Here is a 24,285-nt window from a genome sequence, read left to right on the forward strand (position 1 = left end):
ATAACGGTCGCAAACAAGGGCTGTGTCCGAAATCACCCATAGGCTAGGCTACTCATATAGTAGGCTATATCATAGTTTATAAATATTAACACTTGCCAATATTAGACTTGGTAGCATTTCCATGACCCTATTTGTGCAAAGGTTTCTTTGATTAGTACGATATTTTATTTGTATTACAGTCTGTTATGTTGCAGTGCTGAGGAAAGAAATTGGAGGTAGCCTATGTTTCTTTTAATTTAAAATGCAATGTAAAATTACAAAATACTTTACTCACTCAATTAAATGGCTGCAGTTTAAAGCATAATTACATTAGGGGAACAATATTTAGGCTATTGGCCTACACTTGACAAAGCACCTGCCACTGACCCCTTGTGGCAGCTGTCCCTTTCTGTTTGTAAATGAAGCAAGATGTAACAGATGACCTGTCAAAATGATTGACTTCTAACCCTCAATATTTATAGCTTAGCCTATACTATGTGATATTTATATGTATCTGTGCATCACTGGATTCTAATTTAAAACTATGTAAAAAGGTCTTGGTATGAATGACTAGGCTGTATTTAGGAACAAAACTCTTTAATATAACATAACATCACTGTTCCTCAAATCTTGCAAAAAGTTTGTAATTTTTTTTATCAACAAGTTCTGCACAGAACTTGTTGTAGTCCTTTTTCTTTTGAAGAGAAATGTGAACAGTTCTGCTGGAGAACCCTCATCCAGTTCCCCATTCCAGGTGTCCATCTCCTGGAGGGCTTTTTTCTTTTCTTCTCTGTCCATTGAAAGGACAGCAGGGAGTTTCAGTCCTCCATCGAATGTTGCCTTACGGCACCAGTCAGCTGCAGCTAGGCTATCTCTGATAAGAATGTTTTCCTGCAGTAAAAAAATGTTCTAATTTGTTGTTCCCAAGTAAATATTTCAGACTTACATAATTAACAGTACATTTGAAAGAAACAAAAATTAGTACCAACAAATCCTGTCTTTGTCAACACTGTGGGTTCCATCTAAAACCCTCCAAACTAAATTTCAGTATATATTCATAATTGTACAAATTAAGACATTGTAATGCAACAAATCTGTATCCAGAGCATCTTCAATACCCATCATTAAGTACCACTGTCATTGTGTCCTGGGAGTGCAAAAAAAGCTTCCCGTCACAGTAAGTGATGCTGTATTGTACACCTTCATATGACTTTGTGTGAAAGGCTAAATGGCATTCATATGGGAGTTTATGTTTACTATAGTGTTCATCAGGGCCCCTACAATGTATTCATTTTCCTTTTCTATTTTTGTATTTAGCAAATTACTCTATTGCTTAACTATGTTCATTCAGCTCCATTGTTAGTTTTACATGTAAGCATTGCATATTTAATAATCAATGACAACAAATAGAAGTTTATCGAAGCTTCGAGGGTCAAAATTTCCAATATATGAACTTCTGAGTTGTGATGCTTGTGAATGTGCTGTACGCCTTCCACCATGTGAGTCGCCTTTGAGCTACTCAAATGTGCTGAGATGTAAAATCCATAAAATCAAAACAACTTTGTCGCTGGAGTTAATACGTAGATGCATTAACTAGTACTTTCAGCAGAATAGAAACGTGTCTTTTTCTCTGGCTGCAACACATACACACTTAATATATTACACATTGCCAATTTTGAAAAAGTAGCTGTGTCAAATACATTTTTGTGGGAAACTGTTTTTTTTGGGGGGAGGGGGGTTACTGATGATTTTACCTCTTCTGTGCTGTCTGTATCCTCAGCTGTCTTCCTTGCAGCTCTGGGGAAAAGGAAATAATTTGTAAATGCGATTGATGTGAAACATCACCTGCTAATTCCCTATATGCCACAACAAACATAATGCATTCAGTGATGTTTCATATCGACAAGCACACAAACACCCTTTTTCCTTTGAAGATGTGATTGTTAGAAGCACAGATTCTGCTTGGTAACGGCACATGTTGCTGTTGCCTTGCAACCACTGAATCAACACCTACAAGAAATAAAAGTTTTAATAAGCATGTCTGAAATTATCAGCTTCAATCCCATTAAAGTATCTAGCCTTGTATACTGTACATTTATGTTCACTAACATTTATAGTCTACTTAAGTACTTCAGTTTCAGTTTTAACAACTAGCAGAAAGTCATGATTATATTTTGCTATTTGTGGTATGTATTCTGCAAATTACATTCTCTAAATTATACAAAGTCAAGTGACACTTGTCCTATGGAATTACTTACTCAGTAATTATTTTTACTGTAAATGTAGTTATATTATTATTATTTCTTAACATTCCATATCCTCATTATTTTTACCTCTGGCAAAATGACCTCTGTTATGAATAGCTGCTTCTCAGCTACAGTTCCAGGTACTGTCAAGATTTTTTCCAGTCTCTGGATAATCTCGTCTGTCTGTGGTAACAAGTAAGAAGCAGGAAAACACTTTGACAGGGGATTTTAAAAAATTGTTAAATTGTGCACAGTCAAGGCAACATTTTAATTATTCATTACTCCCTTACACCAACATCCGTGACTTCAATATATTTTTCAGTCACATACTATTGTGATTGCAGTTGAAGACCAGGAGTTGTGTTCACAAATAAAACCAAAAGACAACAGTCTACATACCTTCATGCCATTGAATAAAGTGAGATGTTCACTGTAATGTTTTCTGAGGGCAGGATCAAATCCTCTGTGTTTCCACAGATACATTGTGTTGGACAGAACATTTCCACTTTGCAGGTTTTTCTCCAGATCCTATAATAGTATAATATAAAAGTATTTTTAGATGTTGATTCAGTTTTTACCAGCCTTGTAAAAGTTGTGAATGCCAACTCCTAGTAAAAACCTTGTACATGTCATTTGAGATCAATGTATGTTTTTACCGCAATCTCTTCATCTGTCACAAAGACTTCTGGTTTAACAGCCTCCAGGATGTCATCTCTATTTAAGACAAAAGCATTGCAGAAATTGGCTCAGTGTTTGTACATCTTTTCATTTCTAACATTGCCCTTTGAAGTTGTGGTTGTCTGCTGTGGCCGTAAGAACCTTAGATTAGCAAATAGATAAAATGTTACACTGGATTTAATGGACATGTAACTATCAAACTGGCTGCTGATATGTGGGTACAGGCTAAGAATTATTTGTCTTGTCTATATCTGTGTAATTAATGTCACACATTTATTTATGTTTACTTAAGTAGTAGTTAATTAATTTCACACATTTAATATTTGTGTCATAATCAAATTTAATAAAAAAAACTATATTCATCAAAAACTATAAGAGTTATCAATTTTGTTTCAATGGCAACCATTAGTCTGACGTGTATGAGGTTATTCTTACATATCTGGGATGTTGTTGCATCCACAAAAGAAATCCTTTGACGTCCAGTCTCCTTCTACACCAACAACATAAAACATTGCAAGTAATTAACCATCAGGGCTGAGTTTTCAATTCTTACAGGACAAACACAAATCTGGCAACCATTTTCCACAAAACACACAAACATGTCTTGTGTACTGTAATGTCATTGTAATAACATATTTTTTCAATTTCATTTAATTTAACAAACTGTATTCAGATGATTAATATTAAAAGGCAAAGTGAAGTTTATGTAGGCTATGTGGAACCTTTCATACAAATGTTGTGCACTAGGCTATAATAAAAACTAACGATTTCATAAAATATTATGCATTTCATTTTGGTGCGCATGTGCTGTGTTTATGTGATTTAGTGCTTGTGTGTTCTATGTCTATCTGCTTTTGCTCCTGTGTTTTCTGTCCGTGCTTATGTGCCTGTTACTGTTTCATGTTTTGTCTTCAAAATGCTGGGTACTGCAGGTGAAAACAATGACAGCATAAACAATAGGCTACATTATATAGGCACTTTTTAATAGGAATGCTAACAGAAAAATGCAGGTTAAAGAAAAGGTTATTTTACTTTACATGTATAGCCTATTGGATATAGCATCTTGTAAGAACGCGAAAGACGAAGCCAGAGTTTGTTTAGAAACTCATGCTGTTGCTTTTCCCAAGTGCTATTAAACAAGTCACTGGGTGTTGTAGCCTACTCTCTGTGACGATATTTATGTAGGAGTTTTAAACACTTCACAAACTCAGTAGTATTATCCACTAGTAGGCCTACAGCAGATGCATACTGACATCAGCAAACATCACCAAATGTTTACAAGTTGAAATGCCAAAGCAGTAGCTTTCCCTCTGGAAAGTTAGTAATTTAATGTAAAATAAAGTTTATAAAACAAAAAGTTTGGGATTATTAAAAATGTGACTATCTTTTTAAAATGTGTACAAAGTTCTCTTACTACAGAATAATCAGAATCCGTTTTAATGCAAAGTAGGTTTGCACAAAGGCTACAAGAGATTTGCTTTAACATTTTTGTGCATAACAATAAACAGAATAGAATATAACCTTTAAGAAAAGAAAAAACCTGATTTATCTTTTTATAAATCATGCCCAACTTTAAAGAATAGATAAGATGTTTACAGCCTTATACAAAAAAAAGTTTGTATCTTTATAGTTTATGCAGCCTTTTAATTGAGTGAGTAAAGTATTTTGTCATTTTACTTTGCATTTTAAATTAAAAGGCTACCTCCAATTTCTTTCCTCAGCACTGCAACATAACAGACTGTAATACAAATAAAATATCGTACTAATCAAAGAAACCTTTGCACAAATAGGGTCATGGAAATGCTACCAAGTCTAATATTGGCAAGTGTTAATATTTATAAACTATGATATAGCCTACTATATGAGTAGCCTAGCCTATGGGTGATTTCGGACACAGCCCTTGTTTGCGACCGTTATACCCCATAATTGGTAAAATGTGCCATGGCATCTTACGGTGAAACGGTGGCAACCCACAAAAACAGCGGCAGCTGCCGAGGCATCCTAGCCTGGATGCCAGCCGAACTTAGCCCGACCACAACATTCGAGAAATAACTCACAAACATCGGCAGGTGCCGCGGCATCTTACAATGCCACGAGAAATAACACACAAACATTGGCAGGAGCCAGAGTAAATTTGTGGCATCTCAGGCTGCCACCGGAAATACCATATAAATGGCGAAAGATGCCGTGGCATTTCAGGAAAAATCGTTGCCATCTCAACCTACCACCTTAAATGCCACTGCTAACCGAGGCAGATGCCGTGGCATCTCAACCTGCCACCTTAAATGCCACTGCTAACAGAGGCAGATGCCGTGGCATCGAGGCAGATGCCGTGGCATCTCAACCTGCCACCGGAAATGCCACTGCGAGCTGCCGATGCCACTATTTGAGCTAGCCCCTGCTGCCCCCGGCAGTCTAAAACTCTAACAGCGTAACTAAGAGAGACAGGTCATAAGGAGAGGTAGCCTGTTCGGGCTTTGAACTCTCCCCTGCCGGATCGGGCTGTGCTGGCCTGCCTCCCTCTACTTTGTTATGTATTATTAATCTAACAATTATGAAGAGAAGCAGGTGGGCCAGTTAGGTGAACACTGCAACTCCTCACTCCCTAACTATAAGCTTTATCAAATAGAAGAGTTTTAAGTTCATTCTTGAATGTGGTGACAGTTTCTGCCCCCCAAACCCAGACTGGGAGCTGGTTCCATAGGAGAGGAGCCTGATAACTGAATGCTCTTGCTCCCATTCTACTTTTAGAGACTCTACCACAAGTAGCCTAACTCTGCATTCTGGGAGCACAGTGCTCTAGTGGGACAATAAGGTATTAGGAGCTCTTCTAGATATGATGGTGCTTGACCATTTAGAGCTTTGTAGGTCAGGAGAAGGATTTTAAATTCAATCCTGGATTTTACAGAAAGCCAATGCAGAGAAGCTAATACAGGAGAAATATGATCTCTTTTCTTAGTTCTTGTGAGAACACGCGCTGCAGCATTCTGGATCAGCTGGAGAGTCTTAAGGGACTTATTTGAGCAACCTGACAGTAGGGAATTACAATCGTCCAGCCTGGAAGTAATAAATGCATGGACTAGTTTTTCAGCATCGTTTTGAGACAGGATATTCTTAATTTTGGCAATGTTACGAAGATGAAAAAAGGCTGTTCTTGAGGTTTGTTTTAGATGGGCGTTAAAAGATATATCCTGATCAAAAATAACTCCTAGATTTCTGACAGTAGTGCTGGAGGCCTGGACAATACCATCCAGAATAGCCATAGCCTATCTTTAGATAATGAGGTTCGGAGGTGTTTAGGGCCCAGCACAATAACTTCAGTTTTGTAAGAGTTTAACATCAGAAACATTTTACAAAATCAAATGCTACAAAACAAGGCTATGTGTTTTACATTGCAGGGCTAACAAATGATTCAGTTGAATACATTCAATGTGCAATTTCCAGAAAATTATCATTTGGAAAGTTAATGTTTACAAAATATAGGGACTTTTAATAGAAAATACTGCTCCTTTATCTGGCATGTGATACATCTTATTTGGTAGTTAGCTCCGCCGGAGTATATATACTCGTTTTACAGGTAAAACTACAACAACACGTGTGTAAATGTGTGTTATGCATGTTCATAGATCCTCTAAACCGTCTCTGACTTGTTGCAGATCACATTGCAGTCGAGGAAGAGAATCCGTTAATACATCCATGTGTGTACTAGTCAGCGTACGTTAAACCGCATTTTTTAGCATTTGTATGGCAGAACGGTTCCGAACCAGAAGACACAGATGACTGATTATTAAAAAATGTGACGATGGATTGAGTGGTCTCCGAACTGGGCAGTGCCTTGCTGTAACGTGGCATTTACACTCAGGCTGCGATTGGCTGTGCAAGTGTATAGCACGGCTCGTTGATTCTGATTGGTTGTCAAGGACTTCGTTCAACTGTTAGATTCTGCGCAGTAGGTCCAGCGCTGAAATTCAAATTTGAACAGTTGTTTTGTTGTGCAGAGAGAAGTAGGAGCCGAAAAAAGAGAAGAGAAACTGAGAACCGCACAGCTTGCCTCACTTAGGTCCTGCTTTTGTACACTAAGTGTGTACAACACTTGTAAAATACAACGTTGTTTTAATATTGCTCGATTCGGGATATACTGTCTAAAATGGATCCATTTACTGAGGTAAGTCGGTGAGCTAACGTTAACTTAACTACCTAGTTAGCTAACGTCATATGTAAGGTTAGCTGTCCATCGTAAAGTTGAGTTAAAATAGCGGCTTTAACGTTACCTGCTAGCTTAATGCTAACCTAACCGTCTTATTTATGGCAGGAGACCAACTTGTTTTATTCTAGTTATAGTACTTGCTAACGTTACCCAAACAGAAATGCATAATATTTTGCAATAGGGAATAATGTCACGTGTTGTTTCTTTGTCATGTCAGTTGTCAGCAACCACACATCTGAAATAAAAATAACAACTAACAGTTAGCTGCTAACATAATCTTCTAACGGCTAGCTAACGTTATAAATATAGCTATGCAGTTTTCTACATGTTGGACTAGTTGTTAACAGTTAAGTAACGTTAATATAGCCAGGCGTCGGACTGGCCATATAACACACATATCAATGCACTTTATAAATTCACTCAGCCAAAAAGCACGCTACAATCCGTATAACGTAACGTCATTCAAATGAAACGGATTTGTCTCCATTTAAGGCAATTTTATGTGTCACCACTGGAAATTCTCCAACACTCCAACCGTTGCATGATTTTCTCTCTTTGCCTTGATGCACTCATTCTGTTGTTACAAGCTAAAACTAGAAATTATTCATATTGAATATAACATTTCTTGTTACTCCAGTATCCAGGCCAGTATGGTTTGAAATTTCAAATCCAGGAACTATAAGCAGGAGTGGCTCATTCATGTGGAATGCTGCTAAATGTGACCTCAAGTTTTCCACACTGCCTGTAGAAATGTGAAGGCGGTGCTGCAGCAGGAATGTGTTTGGGCTTGCACAGTTAACGTACAGCACAGTAAATCAGATTGTGTGACATGTCCAAGGGATGGGAATGTCATGGAAAGAAAAGAGGGAAAGCAAACTGAGGCCTTTTTTTTTTTTTTTTTTTTTTTTATCTTCGGTTGAGAAGGACTGTTTTGTGTGTCTTGGGTGTTGTCTGTTAAACTAGCCCGTATAGAGAAAGACAATGCGCTGTGCCTTGTTCCGCACACTGGCATTTACATAAATTCTAAGTGGTTTAACACTTGCATGATTAATCAATTATTTTAGTTTGTTGACAGATCTGCAAACAAATCTTCATAGTCATGCAAAAGCACCTCTTAAAGTCTTGTTTTAACCACAGATGTGCTGATGAATTTCTTTGAATAGAAGTCATTTAGCATGAGATAAATCATGTGATTATTGACTAAGAGGGGGAAGCCCTAATTTACGTCTCCCAATGGATGTATTAAGAGCTGGGCAATATATTGATATTATATCGATATTGTGATATGAGACTAGATATCGTCTTAGATTTTGGATATCTTAATATGATACAGATGTTGTCTTTTCCTGGTTTTAAAGGCTCTATGACAGTAAAGTGATGTCATTTTCTGAACTTACCAGACTGTTGTAACTGTTCTATTACTTACCTTTACCCACTTAGTCATTATATCCACATTTACTGATGATTATTTATCACAAATCTCATTGTGTAAATATTTTGTGAAATCACCAATAGTCAACCCTACAATATTGTTTCGATATCGAGGTATTTGGTCAAAAATATCGTGATTAGATTTTCTCCATATCACCCAGCCCTATAGCCTCGTGAGACCGTCCTGATCTGGCGAGCTCCAGTTTTCCACTCGCAGATCAGTCTGGCATCTTGAGATAGAGAAAATTTGGAGCCATTAGCCAAACGACCGGGCCAATCAGCGTTGGTTTTGAGGTGGGTTAGGTGGTGATAGACAGATGGTTTATCCAATCAGCTAACCAGTATTTTCAGACAGCGGTAGCCCTAATTCTGTTAGCCGCTCGCTAATGCTTTTTTTCTCTTGGATCCTTCTTTTGGAATATGGTCCGGGAACCTGAAATGGTTCCTTTTATTCCTAAATTTTCGTTACACAAACAGCAAATATCCTTTACAGACATGTTGCTAGCATGCTGAGCTAACGAGCTATGCTTTGCCTCCAGCAGCAGGGGCGGGCTTGTGGTTGTATTATCATACGCTTCGGGGATCTGATTGGTTGATTTGGCTCCGTCGATCACCAACATAAGTGATAGACAGATGGTTCATCCAATCAGCTGACCAGTATTTCCGCCGCTTCCCAAAAGTTCTCCAACGGAAAGTTCCCAGATGGATATGCCGAGCAAATGCGAAGCAATCCATCTGGCGGAGTCAGGTTACCAGCCCTACTCCTCCCCCAAATTTTGAGCGTCAAACACTTCATTTCCTATAGTGGCCGAGATGGTTCAACACAAATACAAAAGCTACAACACAGATACAAAGGCTACAACATAAACGCAAAAGCTACAACCCAAACACAAAAGCTACAACCCCAACCAAAAGCCACAACGCATATATAAGTGACAGCGGAAGTGAGCGCGTTGTTGACAAACGGAGCCGGCGGATGAGCAGGAGGCAAGTTCTTGTATGTTTCAGAAGTAAGTGAAACATGGTTTGTCAACAACACACTCACTTCCGTTGTCGCTTATGTATTTGTGTTGTGGCTTTTGCGTTTGTGTTGTAGCTTTTGTGTTTGTAATGTAGCTTGTCTATTTGTGTTGGACCGTCTCGGCTACCGTAATTTCCTGCATTTGGATACATTTTAATGCACCAATTTAATCCCATTAGTGCCAGCTTTACGGCGGAGCGTTCAAGTCCAGTCTAAACAATGCAGCAGCTGGCTGCTGTGGATGAGAGGGGAGTTGACCGTTGGAAGTCAAAGACATTTTGACGCTAGTTAGGGCTGGACGATGAGTCAAATGTATCGACATCGAAATTCTGAAGCTGTTATCAACGTATTTTTCCCATGACGATAATTGATTCCTGTTGATAGGCCTCCTTAAAACATTCTACCGTGTGTGTAGTCACGTGACTTCCCCCGGACCAGTCAGCTGCATGGAAAGCATAAAGGAGGATAACTCAAACACCGAGTCAGAGTCAACTGAGCAGCATGTGCCCCAAAAAAAACTCAGTGTCCATTGTCTGGAATCATTTTGGCTTTAGGAAAGATTATTTAGAACAACGTGATTAATTATCGTTTATTGTCATCGAGAGAGACAATTAATCGTGATTTTTATTTTAGTTCCTATCGTGCAGCCCTTGTGCTCGTGATTTTCCTTGGGTGCTGGCTAAAACCTCTTTGAGGGGCGCCAAAGAATTCTCAATGCAGGAAAAACCCTGTTAACTCAATCTGTGGATGGCTACCTTAGTGGCTAGCTTACCTATATAGACCAGTAAGCCTATCATTAGTCTCGCGTTGCCAGACCTATCTCCACAGTGCTGCGGAGCAAAGGTCTGTTGAAGATCTTTGCTCTATATCATAAAGTAAATTGACGAATGTAACCACTTGATACTTTACATCAGTCTAGTGTTGCAGCAACTTGGTGTACAACTTGACACCAATGAGACAATTGATCTTCTCATCTCACTCAGAAAGTGAATAAGCATACTCTCCAAAAAAAACTATTCCTTTAGGACATAAGGAGTAGAGTTGGGTATCGTTTGGATTTTTACAATTCCAACGCTGAACCGGTACTTTTAAAATTATTACGATTCCTAAACAGATTCTTGAAAAATGACATCAGAGATTTAAATGTTTACTAGCGATCATGTGCAGTGAATAGTTAATATGCTTTTACGTTCGTTTTGGTGAGCCCAGAGGGAAAATATGGCATTTTAAAAGTTGCCTACATTTATGTTAGCTAGCTAACGGTAGACTACAGAGAATGTGTATTTTTACATACGTTTCGGAGCGACAGAGGGAAAATATTTCAGTCGACATATTAAGTGGAACCGAAATGAGGAACCAAAATTTGCGTTCTTATCCGGTCCGATTCCTACCAGTTGTGTAGGAACCAGTTCTATAGTGGAACCGGGTTTTGGTACCCAACCCTAATAAGGACACATTTAAGCCTTTGCTTAACTGCTTGAGAGATTTCAAAATATGGTCGGATCAGTATTTTCTCTGTCTCAATGACAATAACACTGAAATTGTTGTGTTTGGTCGTGCTGAACATTTTAGTGCCTGTGTAGATGCTCTTGGTACTTTAGGTTCCCATATTCGTCCTTTTACCAAGGATCTGGGTGTGATTATTGACGGTGCTTTTAAATTTGACAAACCGATTAGTTCTGTTGTTAAAACCAGTTTCTTCCAGCTGAGACTTTTGGCTAAGGTACCTGCTATGCAAAGACTTCGAAAGGGTCATACATGCCTTTTTATTATGTCTCGATTAGACTACTCTAACTCTTTGTATGTTGGATTGGATCAGTCATCGCTTCGTCGGTTGCAGTTAGTCCAGAACGCAGCAGCTCGACTTTTAACTGGGACCAAAAAGCGCGACCACATTACACCGGTTTTGGCCATGCTCAACTGGCTTCCTGTCTGTTTCAGTATTGATATTAAAATTGTATTGCTTGTTTTTAAGACTTTAAATGGGTTGTCGCCTTCTTATTTATCGGCGCTCTTACATGTCCACACACCTGTCCGAGCACTGAGGTGCTCCAGGTGTTCCAATCAGATGCTCCTCGATGTGCCCAGATCCAGGTTAAAAAATAATGGTGACCGAACCTTTGCAGTGGCTGCTCCAAACCTCTGGAATAGTTTACCGATTCATAGAGGAACATCTCGGACCATTGAAACATTTAAGAAAAATGCGGCGTTTTTTTGTGATTATTGCGGGCAAAAATCCTTGATTATGCGGCACGTTTTCTTAAAAAATGCGATGGAATATGCAGAATATTTATGCAGTTTTATGCGATGAAATTGCAGGAACTTGTTAAAACTGCGGTTTGATGAAAAAGAGAAAAAAAAGTGATTTCCCCCAACACCCAATGCCAACACCCTGCTTTTTGATGATGTTCACGTCGCGTAATTACGTCACTTCATAACGTTCCCATGGCAACAGGGGAAAATGGCTGCTCTTGTGTGAACACATACAAGTTGTTGATTTGAACTGTCAAATATTTTCAGTTGTTCCTGTTGATGTAGCAAAAGAGCATATACTCTGAATTACTGTTATAGTAAATGTAAATGGACTGTATGGGACACTGCGGAATGTACAGAACACACAGTGATGGTTGTGAGGAAAACCCACGGCTTGGATAAAAACAATTCTTCTGTATACAGGGGATGGACATAATAAACACCTGGGCAAAAATGTAATGCAATACAATAGCCCTGCTTTAAATAATACCTTTGTGCAACTTATAATGTAACATAACAGTTAGTTCTTTGTTCATTTAGTTACTTTATTTGGATGTGGTATTGTACCTGATTTATAAAATATTGTACAGATGGTAATGTTCTCCTGTCCATCCTCTGTATACTGTAAAGCAGCCATTGGAGTAACAATTTAACTGTTTTTGTCGAACCAGAAACTGTTGGAGCGGACCCGGGCTCGCAGAGAAAACCTGCAGAAGAAAATTGCGGAGAGACCAAATGCAGCAAACAGACAGATGGTCAAAAGGCCCAGAGAGCCACTGGCTGACACAAACAGTGTGATCAGTGAGCCAGCCATTGATAAAGGTATGAATAACACATTTGTTGGATTGCTGTCTGCTGGGACTTGTCCTGCCAGTTTGAACACTGAGCTGCAGCTCTACTCGTTGCTTATGTTTCCCCATCACTTCCTCCCAGTTCCACAGGTGTCCTCTAAGCCCTCTCCCTCCAAGCGCAGGTGCTCAGAGGAAAATGTAGCCGGCGCGGAGAACCAGGAGCCAGCGATGACACGAGCTGTGGCTCCTATGCTCTCGGATCCTCCCACAGACAGGAAACCCCCGGTGGGGCCTGCCGGCGTTCGACCTTCCTCCTCCCTGGAGAAGACTGCTAACCGGCCTGTTGTCCGGTCTCAGCCAGTGCAGCAGGCAGCTCCAGAGCCAGAGAAGATGGCTGTCACCCTTGCTCCTAATCCTCCAAGCAGCAGAGAAGTAGAGGCAGTGCCTGCCAGTTCAGCCCTGCAGAGGAACAAGGAGGAGCTGGTGGAAGACTCAGCTCCATCTGCTGCTGGCATGAAGTCTCGTCTGCAGAGGCTGGCAGAGCAGAGAAAGTATTGGGATGGCGATGGTAAGAATGTTTTGTGTGCGGTTTGAGATAATCTAACTATAAATCGCGAAAAGTTAGAGAGAAAATGCATCACTTTTAAAGCTGTTTCACCAGTTACTTCTGTTATTTCACTACAATACTAACTTATTCCAGTGTTGTGCTCACTCCACATAAAACACATGTAAACATTACATCATTTCCAATAAATGTCACAGGGAACAATGAGGGCAAAACAGCATCACAAATGTTTTAACCATACACTTTATTGTTTTAACCGAATATTATCTATTCCAGCTCAGCTAAAAACAGCAAATCCATCAGCACGTCAGCGTGTTGTTCACTATCAAGTCCGTTTGTAACTGTAAGGCTGCCAACAACGTTTCAACGGACTTCCGCAGTTTAGATAAGACACTCAACTGTCCTGCTGTTACAGACGTTAACTAACCACGGACAGTTCCCTCGTCCATCGACTTGCAGCAGTGCGTCGCTGCAGTTCATGGCGCTGCGCCGAATGAATATAGGGGAAACAGTGAATATTTGGCGTTATTTTTTTAAAAATATTTTTCTGTACAATTATAGGAAAAACACTGCTATCCATTCCTCATATGTCCCTGCCCAAATCTAACATATTGCCACCTTTTCAGACACCCCTGAGACAGTTCCAGACTGCACCCCCATGTCCCTGTTGCAGAGACAAGCTGAGGTCACACCAGCTGTTGTCCCCACCGTTTCCTCTGGAACACCGGTAGGGAGGAGAGGCAGACTCGCCAACCTCGCTGCCACCATCGGATCCTGGGAAGACGACCTTAGCCACGCTAATATTCCCAACGAGGATGCAAAAGAGAAGCCTTCTACAGCTGTTCCTAAGTTTGCAGTCCGAGATGCTACTGTAGCTGCCAGCACTAAGCCAAGTGCTGCAGGCCTACATGTGGCGGCCAGTTCAACTGCAAGCAGTAGGTCTACACCCAGCTCTCAGGTAGATATTGTCTTCTTCTTCGGCATAGCCAGTTATGTCTGTCTGACTGAGCTGTCTGCTTCAGTGAGTTTGGCTGCTTTTTTCATTTAATCTAATCTGCCAGATCTGAAATGAAGACCCTAAAAAGAAATTAAATCCACTGATAGTGCTTAGTTACTTTGCTCACAAGATGCTGAATGACTTCATAGTGATTACATGAAGAGCAAATCTCAAGAAAAAATATGCCAAACATTAGGTTTTTCCAGCTTCTCAACTGTCAGGATTTACTGGTTTTCTTTACGATGCATGATAGTAAATCATTATATTTGGGTTTTGGGCTGTTGGTCTGACAAAACCAGACATTTGAAGGAATCACCTTGCACTGTGTGAAAAATATACTTGGCATTTTCACTGTTTCAGTGTTGTGCCCTATTATAGACCAGACAATTATTTTTGAATTAATCAAGAAACTAATCTGCAGATGAATCGATAATGAATATAATTGCAGTCCTAACTACATGGTCACCATATTAGGCCATGTAAGGCGGACAGTGAGAGACAAGGCATCCCTCGTGCCTCGTGGCCCCCCTCGTTCTGCCTCTGATTGGCTTACCCTGGTATTCTTACCTTAACCCTAACCAATCCCCACTCCCCATGTCTAAACCTAACTACGTCGACCATTCTAGCAGATCTGATTTAAGATCTACCAGTTAAACCCCTAGACCACCAGTAAGCCTCAACTTTTGTTGTTTTTGAATATGCTTTAGAAATTAAAGGGACTATTGTTTGTCTTTTTAGCAGGCTTTGTTCTCTCCAGCAAAGCCTGGCCGAGTGTTTCACCAAAGTCCTCAGGACGCTGACATTCCTGCTGCCAGACCAGCACTTAAGCCAGCAACCAGTCCCCAGAAGAGCTCCATCCAGGGAACAGCCTTCCCCTCCAGTCCCCAGAAGGCTGGCCCCTCCTCCTCAGCATCAGTGCCTCAAAGCCCTCTGAAGAGTCAGGCCCTCTCCAGGGGTCTTATCCCCACCTCCAGCCCCCAGAAGCCAGAACTCCGTGCCAGGCCCACCACTTCCGGCCCCTCTGGTCCTCAGGAAATGGCCGCTGCTGGAGCGCCTGGTGAGTCTTGTTGCACTTCATTTTGAAATTATTTAATAAAATTGAATACGGAGTGATGATCCAGTTCTTCACTGTCAGTCTTTTTACGTAGTAAGTAAGTAAGTAAGTAAAGTTAATTTATTTAGCACTTTTCACAGATAAAAATCACAAGGTGCTTCACAATAAAGTAAAATACAATGAATAAAAGACATAAGAATACAAAGGAAAACATAGGTACGTTAAATCAGACAGCCATAAAAACCCTTGTCTAACTAAAAACCAGTTTGAATAGCAAAGTCTTCAACTGCTTTGTAAAAGAATAAGCAAATAAGAATTGATTGTATTATTATTTATAGTGCCCTGTTGGAGTTACATACTTTAGGTTGTATTCTTTATGGTTGGATATCATGCTGTTTATTAACATAAAAATGACATGACAATAGTTCAGTTTTTGGTAATGCTTGTCAACGTAAGAGTAGAAAATAGATCCCCGTCCACACAAAAATTCAAGGAACCAAAAATTCTTTTCAATGTCTATATAATTAAATCTTTTGCCTGTGTTTAATCTTGTAGCTTTGAAGGCTTATAACAGCTTTTTTAATTGTCATTCAGCCATGCCCTGAGCACTTTCCTGAGTGCTTTGTTTGTTGTGTTTTAATCCGACCTGTTTATGGAGAGAATTACTCACTGTATGTCTTGGTTTTTTTTTTTTTTTTTTTTTTTTTTGGCCAAACATTTAATTTTCTATTTAGACACAAATATTTTTTAATCATATGCACAAGGCAGTAATTTTACAGCTTGATGTGTTTAGTATGTGAGGATGCAGTTAGTCTCCACATGTATGAAAGAACATGGTATATTTCTTTTGCCTCTTTCCCAACAGGTGTAAAATCTTTTCTGGAGCGCTTTGGCGAGAGGTGCCAGGAGCGTACCAACCAGAGCTCCCCAGCAGGGTGCACGACCCATGCCAAGTCTCCCACTGTAACTCCATCAGCAGTCACACCAAACACCCGGCTGGTACAGGAGAGGCTCCGAGCTGCCCAGGCTGCGAGCACAACCACCGCTGAGCTCGCCCAAAGACAGAAGCTGGTACAGTAATGTTGGACATACAGTTGTGTAGGGCTGCACAATTATTCAATTATGCAATTTTATAGAAATCGCAATATGGACTAGTGCAATATGGAAATCGCAATATTTGTTGTATTTATTAGAGACAAAATGTGTCAAACCATTCTGAATGAAGTATTGTGGTGCTGCAGAGACGTGCCGGCCTACAAATCCTATCCTATGGACTAAATAAATAATCTGTTTGGTACAGATCCTCGCGAAAATCCCAATGTAATCATTTCGAAATGAGTATAATGATGAATAATCATCATTCCCTCCACTATCAAATCATATCACAAACACAATATTGGTCAAAAATAATCGCAATTAGATATTTTCCTTATATTGTGCAGCCCTACTATTAATATATTCAATATATCATATTTGTGTGTGTGTGTGTGTGTGTGTGTGTGTGTGTGTGTGTGTGTGTGTGTGTGTGTGTGTGTGTGTGTGTGTGTGTGTGTGTGTGTGTGTGTGTGTGTGTGTATACACACACACACACACATACACATACACTTCCGGTCAAAAGTTTGGGGTCACTTAGAAATTTCCATTCCAGACAGAATACCAGCAGAGATCAGTTGCATTGTTTTTTTTAATCAGGGCAGCAGTTTTCAGACGTGGCTGAAGAAATGCTTGAAATTCATGCTTTTTGGTCTAAACGTCATACCCAAATTAAAAGTGGTACAGCTCCCATATACTTTGACACTTAGGGGTGTGCCTGATATCATTGGAAAGGAAACACTCAAGTAGTGTCAGGGTGATTCTAGGCCTTACTGACACAGAGTTACAGAGGCTAGAATGGAGATTTTTTATTTCCGTCCAAGTTATAAATCTGTAAAATTATTAAAATACACTGCTGTAAACACATCTGACAGGTGACAGACAACACAGCATTAGCCACGTCTCAGCTTACTACAGAAAAAAATTCAGAAGCTAAAAGACTCAAAAATGGATTTTATATGAATTCTTTTCTACAAATGTCTGTGCGTTTTTTTATTTCTATTTGAAAAGTGCAAATAAAAAAGCCAAAAAACTACAAAATACAACACTTCTCAAATACACAAACAAACCCACATCAATCACCTTTCCAATGATATCAGGCACACCCCTGAGTGTCAAAGTATATGGGAGCTGTACCACTTTTAATTTGGGTATGACGTTTAGACCAAAAAACATGGATTTCAAGTGTTTCTTCAACCACTTCTGTCTACAACAGTCGAGAACCCTTTTGCAATTATGTAAGCACATAATGTAATCTGAAAACTGCTACCCTGGTTAATAAAAACAATACAACTGATCTCAGCAGGTATTGTGTCTGGAATGGAGTGGAATGGAAATTTCTAAGTGACCCCAAACTTTTGACCGGTTGTGTGTGTATATATGTGTGTATATATGTAAAATGAGATTTAAATCAAACCCCTCATTTCAGGAGCGCGAGTCTGAGCTGGCTCAGATTCGCAGTCGCTTCCAGAAGGGGAACAATATGTGGAAAAACAAAGATGAAGCGGCAGAAACCAATAAAAATGCAGACATCAAGGTTGGCCAACAAGCATTGGACACACAAATGCCAAATTTGTGTTTGACATCTCACAATACAGACATGCTTCTGTAGCATATGCCAGATTATATTTAATAAAAGTGTGCTTTTTCGGAACAGCTTGACAAGCCAGTGGAGGCTGAAGTTGCCCCATGTGAGCCACAGGGGGAACCCACAGAACCCTCTACTGAGAGTACAGATACACCCACAAAGTGCACTCCTCCAGGTATTCAGCAATATTTCCTTTAGGGGTTTGGATATTTATATTTTGTTGTGTACAGACGTTTAAGTGATGTGTTACTAACATTGGCAGTTATTTCATCCATTGGGCTCTCTTGTTTAAAGTTTTAAACCGTGTCCTCGTTTAGGATCGAGGGGTGTAACCATACATCGATCTGGATCGATATATTCATTCAATGCTCCATTATCCTAAATTATCAATGCAAAGTGAAAATATTGATGCATAGCGTCTGTAAGATGCCTCCTTTTATTTTAGATTCCCACTTTTTATAGTCATTCTTGTTATTAAAAAAAATAGTTTGTTTTCAATTTAAATGTCTGGAAGAGTTCAGTAATACAATTGCTATAAATGTAACTGTGTTAAATGGGCATTAATGATATTGTCTCATATCGATCGCAAGCCCCTGAATTGAATCAAATCGAAATCATGTTGTGACAGACCTAAAGATATCAGCCAGCATCGTATCCTTGTCCAAATAATCTGTATAATATTGTATCGTGATAAAACTCATGACTTACACCTCTATTAGGATCCTGGTGGATCCACTACTTCCCGACCTGGGTGCTTTGGATCTTTAATGGTTTCTCCTAACCTTTTTCTTGCAGCACCCAGTCTAAATATCCTTTAGTTCCTTTGCTGCTACTTCTCCAAAGCCCACGCTGACATTCATTGCAGCAGAATTATTCTGTTTCGGTTGGTATCGGAGGGCGATTTGAGAGACGGCACCACCAGTCTGTGTTTTCTCTCTGCAGCTCAGGTTCTAGGAGGCTTCCCGCCGCTGCAGCCTCCCTGGCTGAAGATGGATACGACTGAATATCAGTCAGCCAAAACACTGTTAAAAAAATAAATAAATCTTGTCCATAACATCCCAGTCATGGATGGAAACTTAATTAGTTTGCAATAAAAAAGAAAAGAACAGGGACATTTGTGAACGTCATTGCGCCCCCAGCTGACAAAGCTGAAGTAGCACTCTGTAGTTCTTAAGTAGTAGTAGAGCACATTTTGCAGCTGACACAGAGACACAGAATGTTGGAGAGAACTGCAGGCTTTTTTTCACACTATGTCCCTAACCAAGATAGACAGGTTGAACATCGCTAAATTGTCCCTTAAGTTTTAAGGCAAAATTCTTTAAAGGTTAGTTAAATTGAATTTAAAAGATGGCATTGAATGTCACCGCCAGTTTGAGAGTTTACAAGTAGAGGTTGGTAGAGGTGTTTGGTATGCACATGCCTATGTTGGCTTCAATTGTAATCGCTAGATGTACCTCTTGAGTGTGGATAATAAGGGAAACTCTGTTTTCTAACATGGACTGTGTTAAATAGCAGGTTATGGGTTGATGGTCTCGCCTCCAGCCTCGACATCCAGTCCTCTGAGGGTGGTCGGCCACACTGTAGAGAAAACGAGTGATGAAACCCCAGAAGAAGAAGAAGAGGTGGTGGTCAAAGAGAGAGAGATGAACGTGGACCAGTCCATCAACTCTGCAGTTATCAATGAGCTGTTTGATGGCGTCCTGGAGCAGAGTGATGATGATGATGATGATGATGAGGAAGATGCTTTAAATATCTCCTCCATGTCGCTCCTCACTCCACTAGCAGAGACTGTGGCTGCTGTGGTGAAAAGTCCAGAGAGAAGAATGATGGTAGGTAGAGCTGGAACAATTGCAAATGTTGCTGTACAATTAATTGTCTCAGAATTGTGATTAACAATATAAATGTCTCTTTTATTCAAATTTGAAAACATTCATTTATTTATTACTTTCTCAAACCAATAAAAGTTTTGAATGAATCCCAGGACACATCTTTTGGTCACTGTTATGTGACCCAGATAATGTAATTACACAGGTGCACAGCCTTTGAGGTAAACTGCACCTCTTTATTATGATTTTTTTCCTTAAATTAACATAAAATCAACAATTACCATCAACCCTTGGCACCTTAGATAATGCTAGCAATACATTGCAGTTAAACAAAGAAATGGCGATAATGTAAAAATAAATTAGACAAGTATGTAATAATTGTTGCAGGCCTAATAGTAGGTAGTACGGACACAAAGTCTGTCTACCACTTACCTGTACTTACCGTGAGTCAACCATAGCATCTTCTCAATGTCTTTTGTACAGACGTCAACTCCGGCCAGCTCATTCATCTTGAAGAGCAACACTCCGGATAATGTTTCCAGACCTAGCAAGTTCCAGAGAGCCAACGCAATGCGGGCTGCATCTACAGACGGCGAGGACCCCAAACTGCCATATAGGTAAGTGCTCCCAATTTTATCTTTTTATTTATTTGACTGTATTCAATTTTTATTTCTTTGACTGTGCAGCACGTTGTGACTGATGTCTGTGAAAAGTGTTATATAAATGATCTGCTTGCTTTGCTTCATTTCACTTCTATGGCTTCAAGTCTGATGTCCACGCTCTTGCAATACATGTGTATCTTATATGCATCTGTTTGGTTCTGTGTGTGCTAGCATTGATGCATATAGGTCCATCAGGGTGAAAGAGACAGAGAGACCCAACATAAAACAGGTGATTGTGAGAAAAGAGGACGTTTCTCACAGAGCGGAGGAACCCAGAGGAACAAGCCTCTTTAGCATCAAACAGAAGATGAAGGTTTGGAATGAATCTTTTTTTTAACTTTGATTCATGCCAGATTACAGTACGAGTGTGCCGTTTTCATGGGAACTCTGTTATGTACTTAGGACTTGGTTTTTCTACATTTTGGGGGAAAACCGATTGTTTCAAACAGCTTAGAGAGCAAGCTTTCTGTTGTACGTTTCTTTAGATTCTGACAAATGAGCTGAACCTGCAACAGACAGTCATTCATCAGGCCAGTCAGGCACTCAACTGCTGCACTGATGAAGAGCACGGCAAAGGATCCCAGGTGGAGGCTGAGGCAGAGAGGCTGCTGCTGGTGGCAAGTGAGTTCATCCACACCATAGACGAATACTATGCATACCTATGCTAGGCACACTTGCATGTGATTTTAGAAGAGAATGCTTAATTATATTTAGCTTTATTCACATTTTAAAACGTACCCTTGGGGTTTATTTTGAGGTCTATACTTAACTAAAACTGTCACAAACCACACACTGCAATTTGAATGTGAAGAAAAAAATCAACATACATGATTTGAGTCCACACAATTATACAAAAGTGCTAATGCATTCAAGCTGCCGCTTCTAGGCTTATAGACATCTGCCTTAAATAAATAATAAAGCCGTAATACAACACCACCACTACAGCCCGTCTGTATATATTTTAAAGCCCCTAATATGTATGATTTGACGACTCCCAGGGGTAGTGTCAAAGCTTGACTTTCTGTCCTTGTGTCCTTAGCGGAGAAGAGGGAAGCGTTGAAGGTGGAGCTGGACCGTCTGAAAGGAGACCCAACAAGCCAGAAAAAGGCCTCTGTGGCCCCAGAACCTATGAGCATGGCGGCCTCCAAGGGCTCTGTCACCCTGCAGGAGTTGCGCCTGCCTCTCAAAGCAGACTTTGTTTGCTCCATTGCCAACAAGCCAGGTAGGCTCAAAATGCATATGACCACAGTTCAGTCATTCAAAGCAACAGCCCACTGTTGTTCAACATTATCTCCAGATCTCTGTTGTCACTAATGCTCGATATTGTACATCACCATTTCATTCTTCTTGCTGTGTCTCAGCTGTGTGTTCAGACCAAAGATTCGCAATGAGACCAGTTGAAACTTACAACTACGTGCAACCACCGGTCTGCAACGTTCTGAAACCTGCCAGTTTACTGCGTTCTAAAATATTTTGTCTCGTTGCTAATCTTTGGTCTGAATTGGGCTTTAAGTGTGGGCTTTAAATAGGCTGCCAGTGACATTAGTGTTAGGAATCAAAGTAAGAAAAACTACAACCCCTTCTCCTTTCTCTCTTCAGAGTCCACCAAACATTCCTTCTTTGTAATGATTCGGGCTGGAGCAGAGAACACTGTGGCCACACCATTAGCCAGCACACACCGCGGCCTCAGTGGGGACACGCTGGCTTTCCCTACCAAGTTCACCATGTAAGTCCTGCACTCCTACTCATATTAAGGAGAACATGCATCATATGTTCTGATAATGACTTATTATTATTTATTATTATTATTATTATTATTATTATTATTATTATTTGTGATTCAGACATTTTTGTTTGCAGTTGACAGATGATGTTTAGTGTGCTTGTTTGAGAAAAACATATTCAACACATTCAATTTAACCAGTCTATATTTGAACAGTTTGCGTTATTCAAATCAATATTTTCATCCGATTCTATACTGGTTTACTGGAATTATTATGTCGATCATGATTGTTCCTCTTCCTCCTCACTTTCAGATCTGATGTTTCCAGTGACTTTGTAATTGATATAGAGGTCTATTGCTTGGTGAGTGTCTTGGTTTACAGATGCCAAATAATGATGCTCTGACCACATATATTACTGCTTTAATTTGAAGTCTTACATTTTGTAACCGCAGCTGTGATATTCTTAGATATTCATTTCCCTTGTTTCCCACATCTGCAGCTTATAGGGCACGTATTAAATAAAAAAAAATCTGGGAATGTAAAATCTGCAATTTCTTTGCAGATCTGTTGATTTCATGATTTTAAAGGGGTGATGAATGACCGAAAGAGGCTGGTCATTGAGCACCTACAATCAATAAAATGTATTTTATTATTATTGCTGCTATTTCCCCCCAGTTTATCTTTTCATGTCTGTATATTTAGATGCTTTAAGCCTTGTGAACTGATCCATGTTTTGGGATTGAGCTGCTATCTAGAATTACTGACCACTGATTCATTCCAATCTTGTGCATTAACTGATGACATCCTCAGGTGCAGAAACGTGACGTCTGCAGTGACAAGAAGAAGAAACCCAGCAAGTCAAAGGTACCCCCCCCTCTTTTTAAGTCAATAATGGAGCATGCTTTAATACCTTAAGTGTGTGTGTGTGTGTGTGTGTGTGTGTGTGTCTAGAGAATATGGAGACAGGTTCATGAGGCCCAAGATTTGTGTATGTCGGTATGAACCATTTCTGCATCAGATACCCTCACATGTTGGTGGGTGTGCACTGTGTGGGCAGATGGAGAATGTCACGGTTTGTCTACACAGCTTCAGGTGGCATTTAGTGGATAAAGGCAAATTTATGCTTCTGCATTAAATCAATACTGTGGTTGCGTACAGTACAGGCCAAAAGTTTGGACACACCTTCTCATTCAGTGCGTTTTATTTATTTTCATGACTATTTACATTGTAGATTCTCACTGAAGGCATCAAAACTATGAATGAACACATATGTAATTATGTACTTAACAAAAAAGTGTGAAATAACTGAAAACGTGTCTTATATTTTAGATTCCTCAAAGTAACCACCCTTTGCTTTTTTTGATAGCGCTGCAAACCCTTGGTTTCTTTCTCTCAATGAGCTTCATGAGGTAGTCACCTGAAATGGTTTTCACTTCACAGGTGTGCCTTGTCAGGGTTAATTAGTGGAATGTTTTTCCCTTATTAATGGGGTTGGGACCATCAGTTGTGTTGTGCAGAAGTCGGGTTGATACACAGCTGACAGCCCTATTGGACAACTGTTAGAATTCATATTATGGCGAGAACCAATCAGCTAAGTAAAGAGAAACGAGTGGCCATCATTACTTTAACAAATGAAGGTCAGTCAGTCCGGAAAATTGCGAAAACTTTGATTGTGTCCCCAAGTACAGTCGCAAAAACCATCAAGCGCTACAATGAAACTGTCTCACATGAGGACCGCCCCAGGAAAGGAAGACCAAGAGTCACCTCTGCTGCTGAGGATAAGTTCATCTGAGTCACCAGCCTCAGAAATCGCAAGTTAACAGCAGCTCAGATTAGAGACCAGATGAATGCCACACAGAGTTCTAGCAGCAGACACATCTCTAGAACAACTGTTAAGAGGAGACAGAGCGAATCAGGCCTTTATGGTCAAGTAGCTGCTAGGAAACCACTGCTAAGGAGAGGCAACAAGCAGAAGAGATTTGTTTGGGCCAACAAACACAAGGAATGGACATTACACCAGTGGAAATCTGTGCTTTGGTCTGATGAGTCCAAATTTGAGATCTTTGGTTCCAACCGCCGTGTCTTTGTACGATGCAGAAAAGGTGAACGGATGGATTCTACATGCCTGGTTCCCACCGTGAAGCATGGAGGAGGAGGTGTGATGGTGGGGG

General features: G+C 40.0%; 2 protein-coding genes across 8 annotated transcripts in view; one reads left to right on the forward strand and one right to left on the reverse strand.

Moving 5' to 3' along the window:
- Positions 1 to 549: 549 nt before the first annotated feature.
- LOC114567798 (uncharacterized) lies at positions 550 to 3,437 on the reverse strand. The gene is made up of 8 exons (XM_028596903.1): positions 3,339 to 3,437; positions 2,882 to 2,939; positions 2,625 to 2,753; positions 2,313 to 2,408; positions 1,898 to 1,989; positions 1,734 to 1,776; positions 711 to 870; positions 550 to 554 (listed from the first exon to the last, which is right to left on the reverse strand). Exons 1-8 carry the CDS (start codon positions 3,413 to 3,415, stop codon positions 550 to 552), a joined length of 660 nt encoding a protein of 219 aa, XP_028452704.1. The 5' UTR covers positions 3,416 to 3,437.
- A 3,425-nt stretch (positions 3,438 to 6,862) lies between these two features.
- The window catches only part of anln (anillin, actin binding protein), a 30,545-nt gene continuing 13,122 nt past the window's right edge, over positions 6,863 to 24,285 (forward strand). For 2 of the 7 annotated variants that reach the window (XM_028597749.1, XM_028597755.1), the window contains exons 1-17: positions 6,863 to 7,068; positions 12,487 to 12,637; positions 12,749 to 13,174; positions 13,798 to 14,129; positions 14,907 to 15,225; positions 16,088 to 16,293; positions 17,744 to 17,851; positions 17,972 to 18,077; positions 19,415 to 19,731; positions 20,212 to 20,345; positions 20,562 to 20,703; positions 20,876 to 21,011; positions 21,430 to 21,612; positions 21,990 to 22,116; positions 22,427 to 22,475; positions 22,925 to 22,978; positions 23,066 to 23,110. In XM_028597749.1, coding sequence (XP_028453550.1) covers positions 7,051 to 7,068; positions 12,487 to 12,637; positions 12,749 to 13,174; positions 13,798 to 14,129; positions 14,907 to 15,225; positions 16,088 to 16,293; positions 17,744 to 17,851; positions 17,972 to 18,077; positions 19,415 to 19,731; positions 20,212 to 20,345; positions 20,562 to 20,703; positions 20,876 to 21,011; positions 21,430 to 21,612; positions 21,990 to 22,116; positions 22,427 to 22,475; positions 22,925 to 22,978; positions 23,066 to 23,110 — 2,853 coding nt within the window. In that variant the 5' untranslated portion in view covers positions 6,863 to 7,050. The remainder of the gene's footprint in view (positions 7,069 to 12,486; positions 12,638 to 12,748; positions 13,175 to 13,797; positions 14,130 to 14,906; positions 15,226 to 16,087; positions 16,294 to 17,743; positions 17,852 to 17,971; positions 18,078 to 19,414; positions 19,732 to 20,211; positions 20,346 to 20,561; positions 20,704 to 20,875; positions 21,012 to 21,429; positions 21,613 to 21,989; positions 22,117 to 22,426; positions 22,476 to 22,924; positions 22,979 to 23,065; positions 23,111 to 24,285) is intronic. The other 5 variants (XM_028597754.1, XM_028597756.1, XM_028597751.1 and 2 more) reach the window with 4 other exon arrangements.

This window comes from Perca flavescens, chromosome 14 (genome assembly GCF_004354835.1).
Source record: "Perca flavescens isolate YP-PL-M2 chromosome 14, PFLA_1.0, whole genome shotgun sequence".
Lineage (NCBI taxonomy): Eukaryota > Metazoa > Chordata > Actinopteri > Perciformes > Percidae > Perca > Perca flavescens.

Excerpts from the sequence above, each read along its gene's own strand:
- LOC114567798 (XM_028596903.1), bottom strand. The coding sequence starts at position 3,415 with ATGTTTTATGTTGTTGGTGTAGAAGGAGACTGGACGTCAAAGGATTTC. Across the intron at positions 2,940-3,338 it reads TGCAACAACATCCCAGATAT|AGATGACATCCTGGAGGCTG; the intron begins GTAAGAATAACC and ends TGTCTTAAATAG. Across the intron at positions 1,990-2,312 it reads CAGAGGTCATTTTGCCAGAG|GTGTTGATTCAGTGGTTGCA; the intron begins GTAAAAATAATG and ends TATTTCTTGTAG.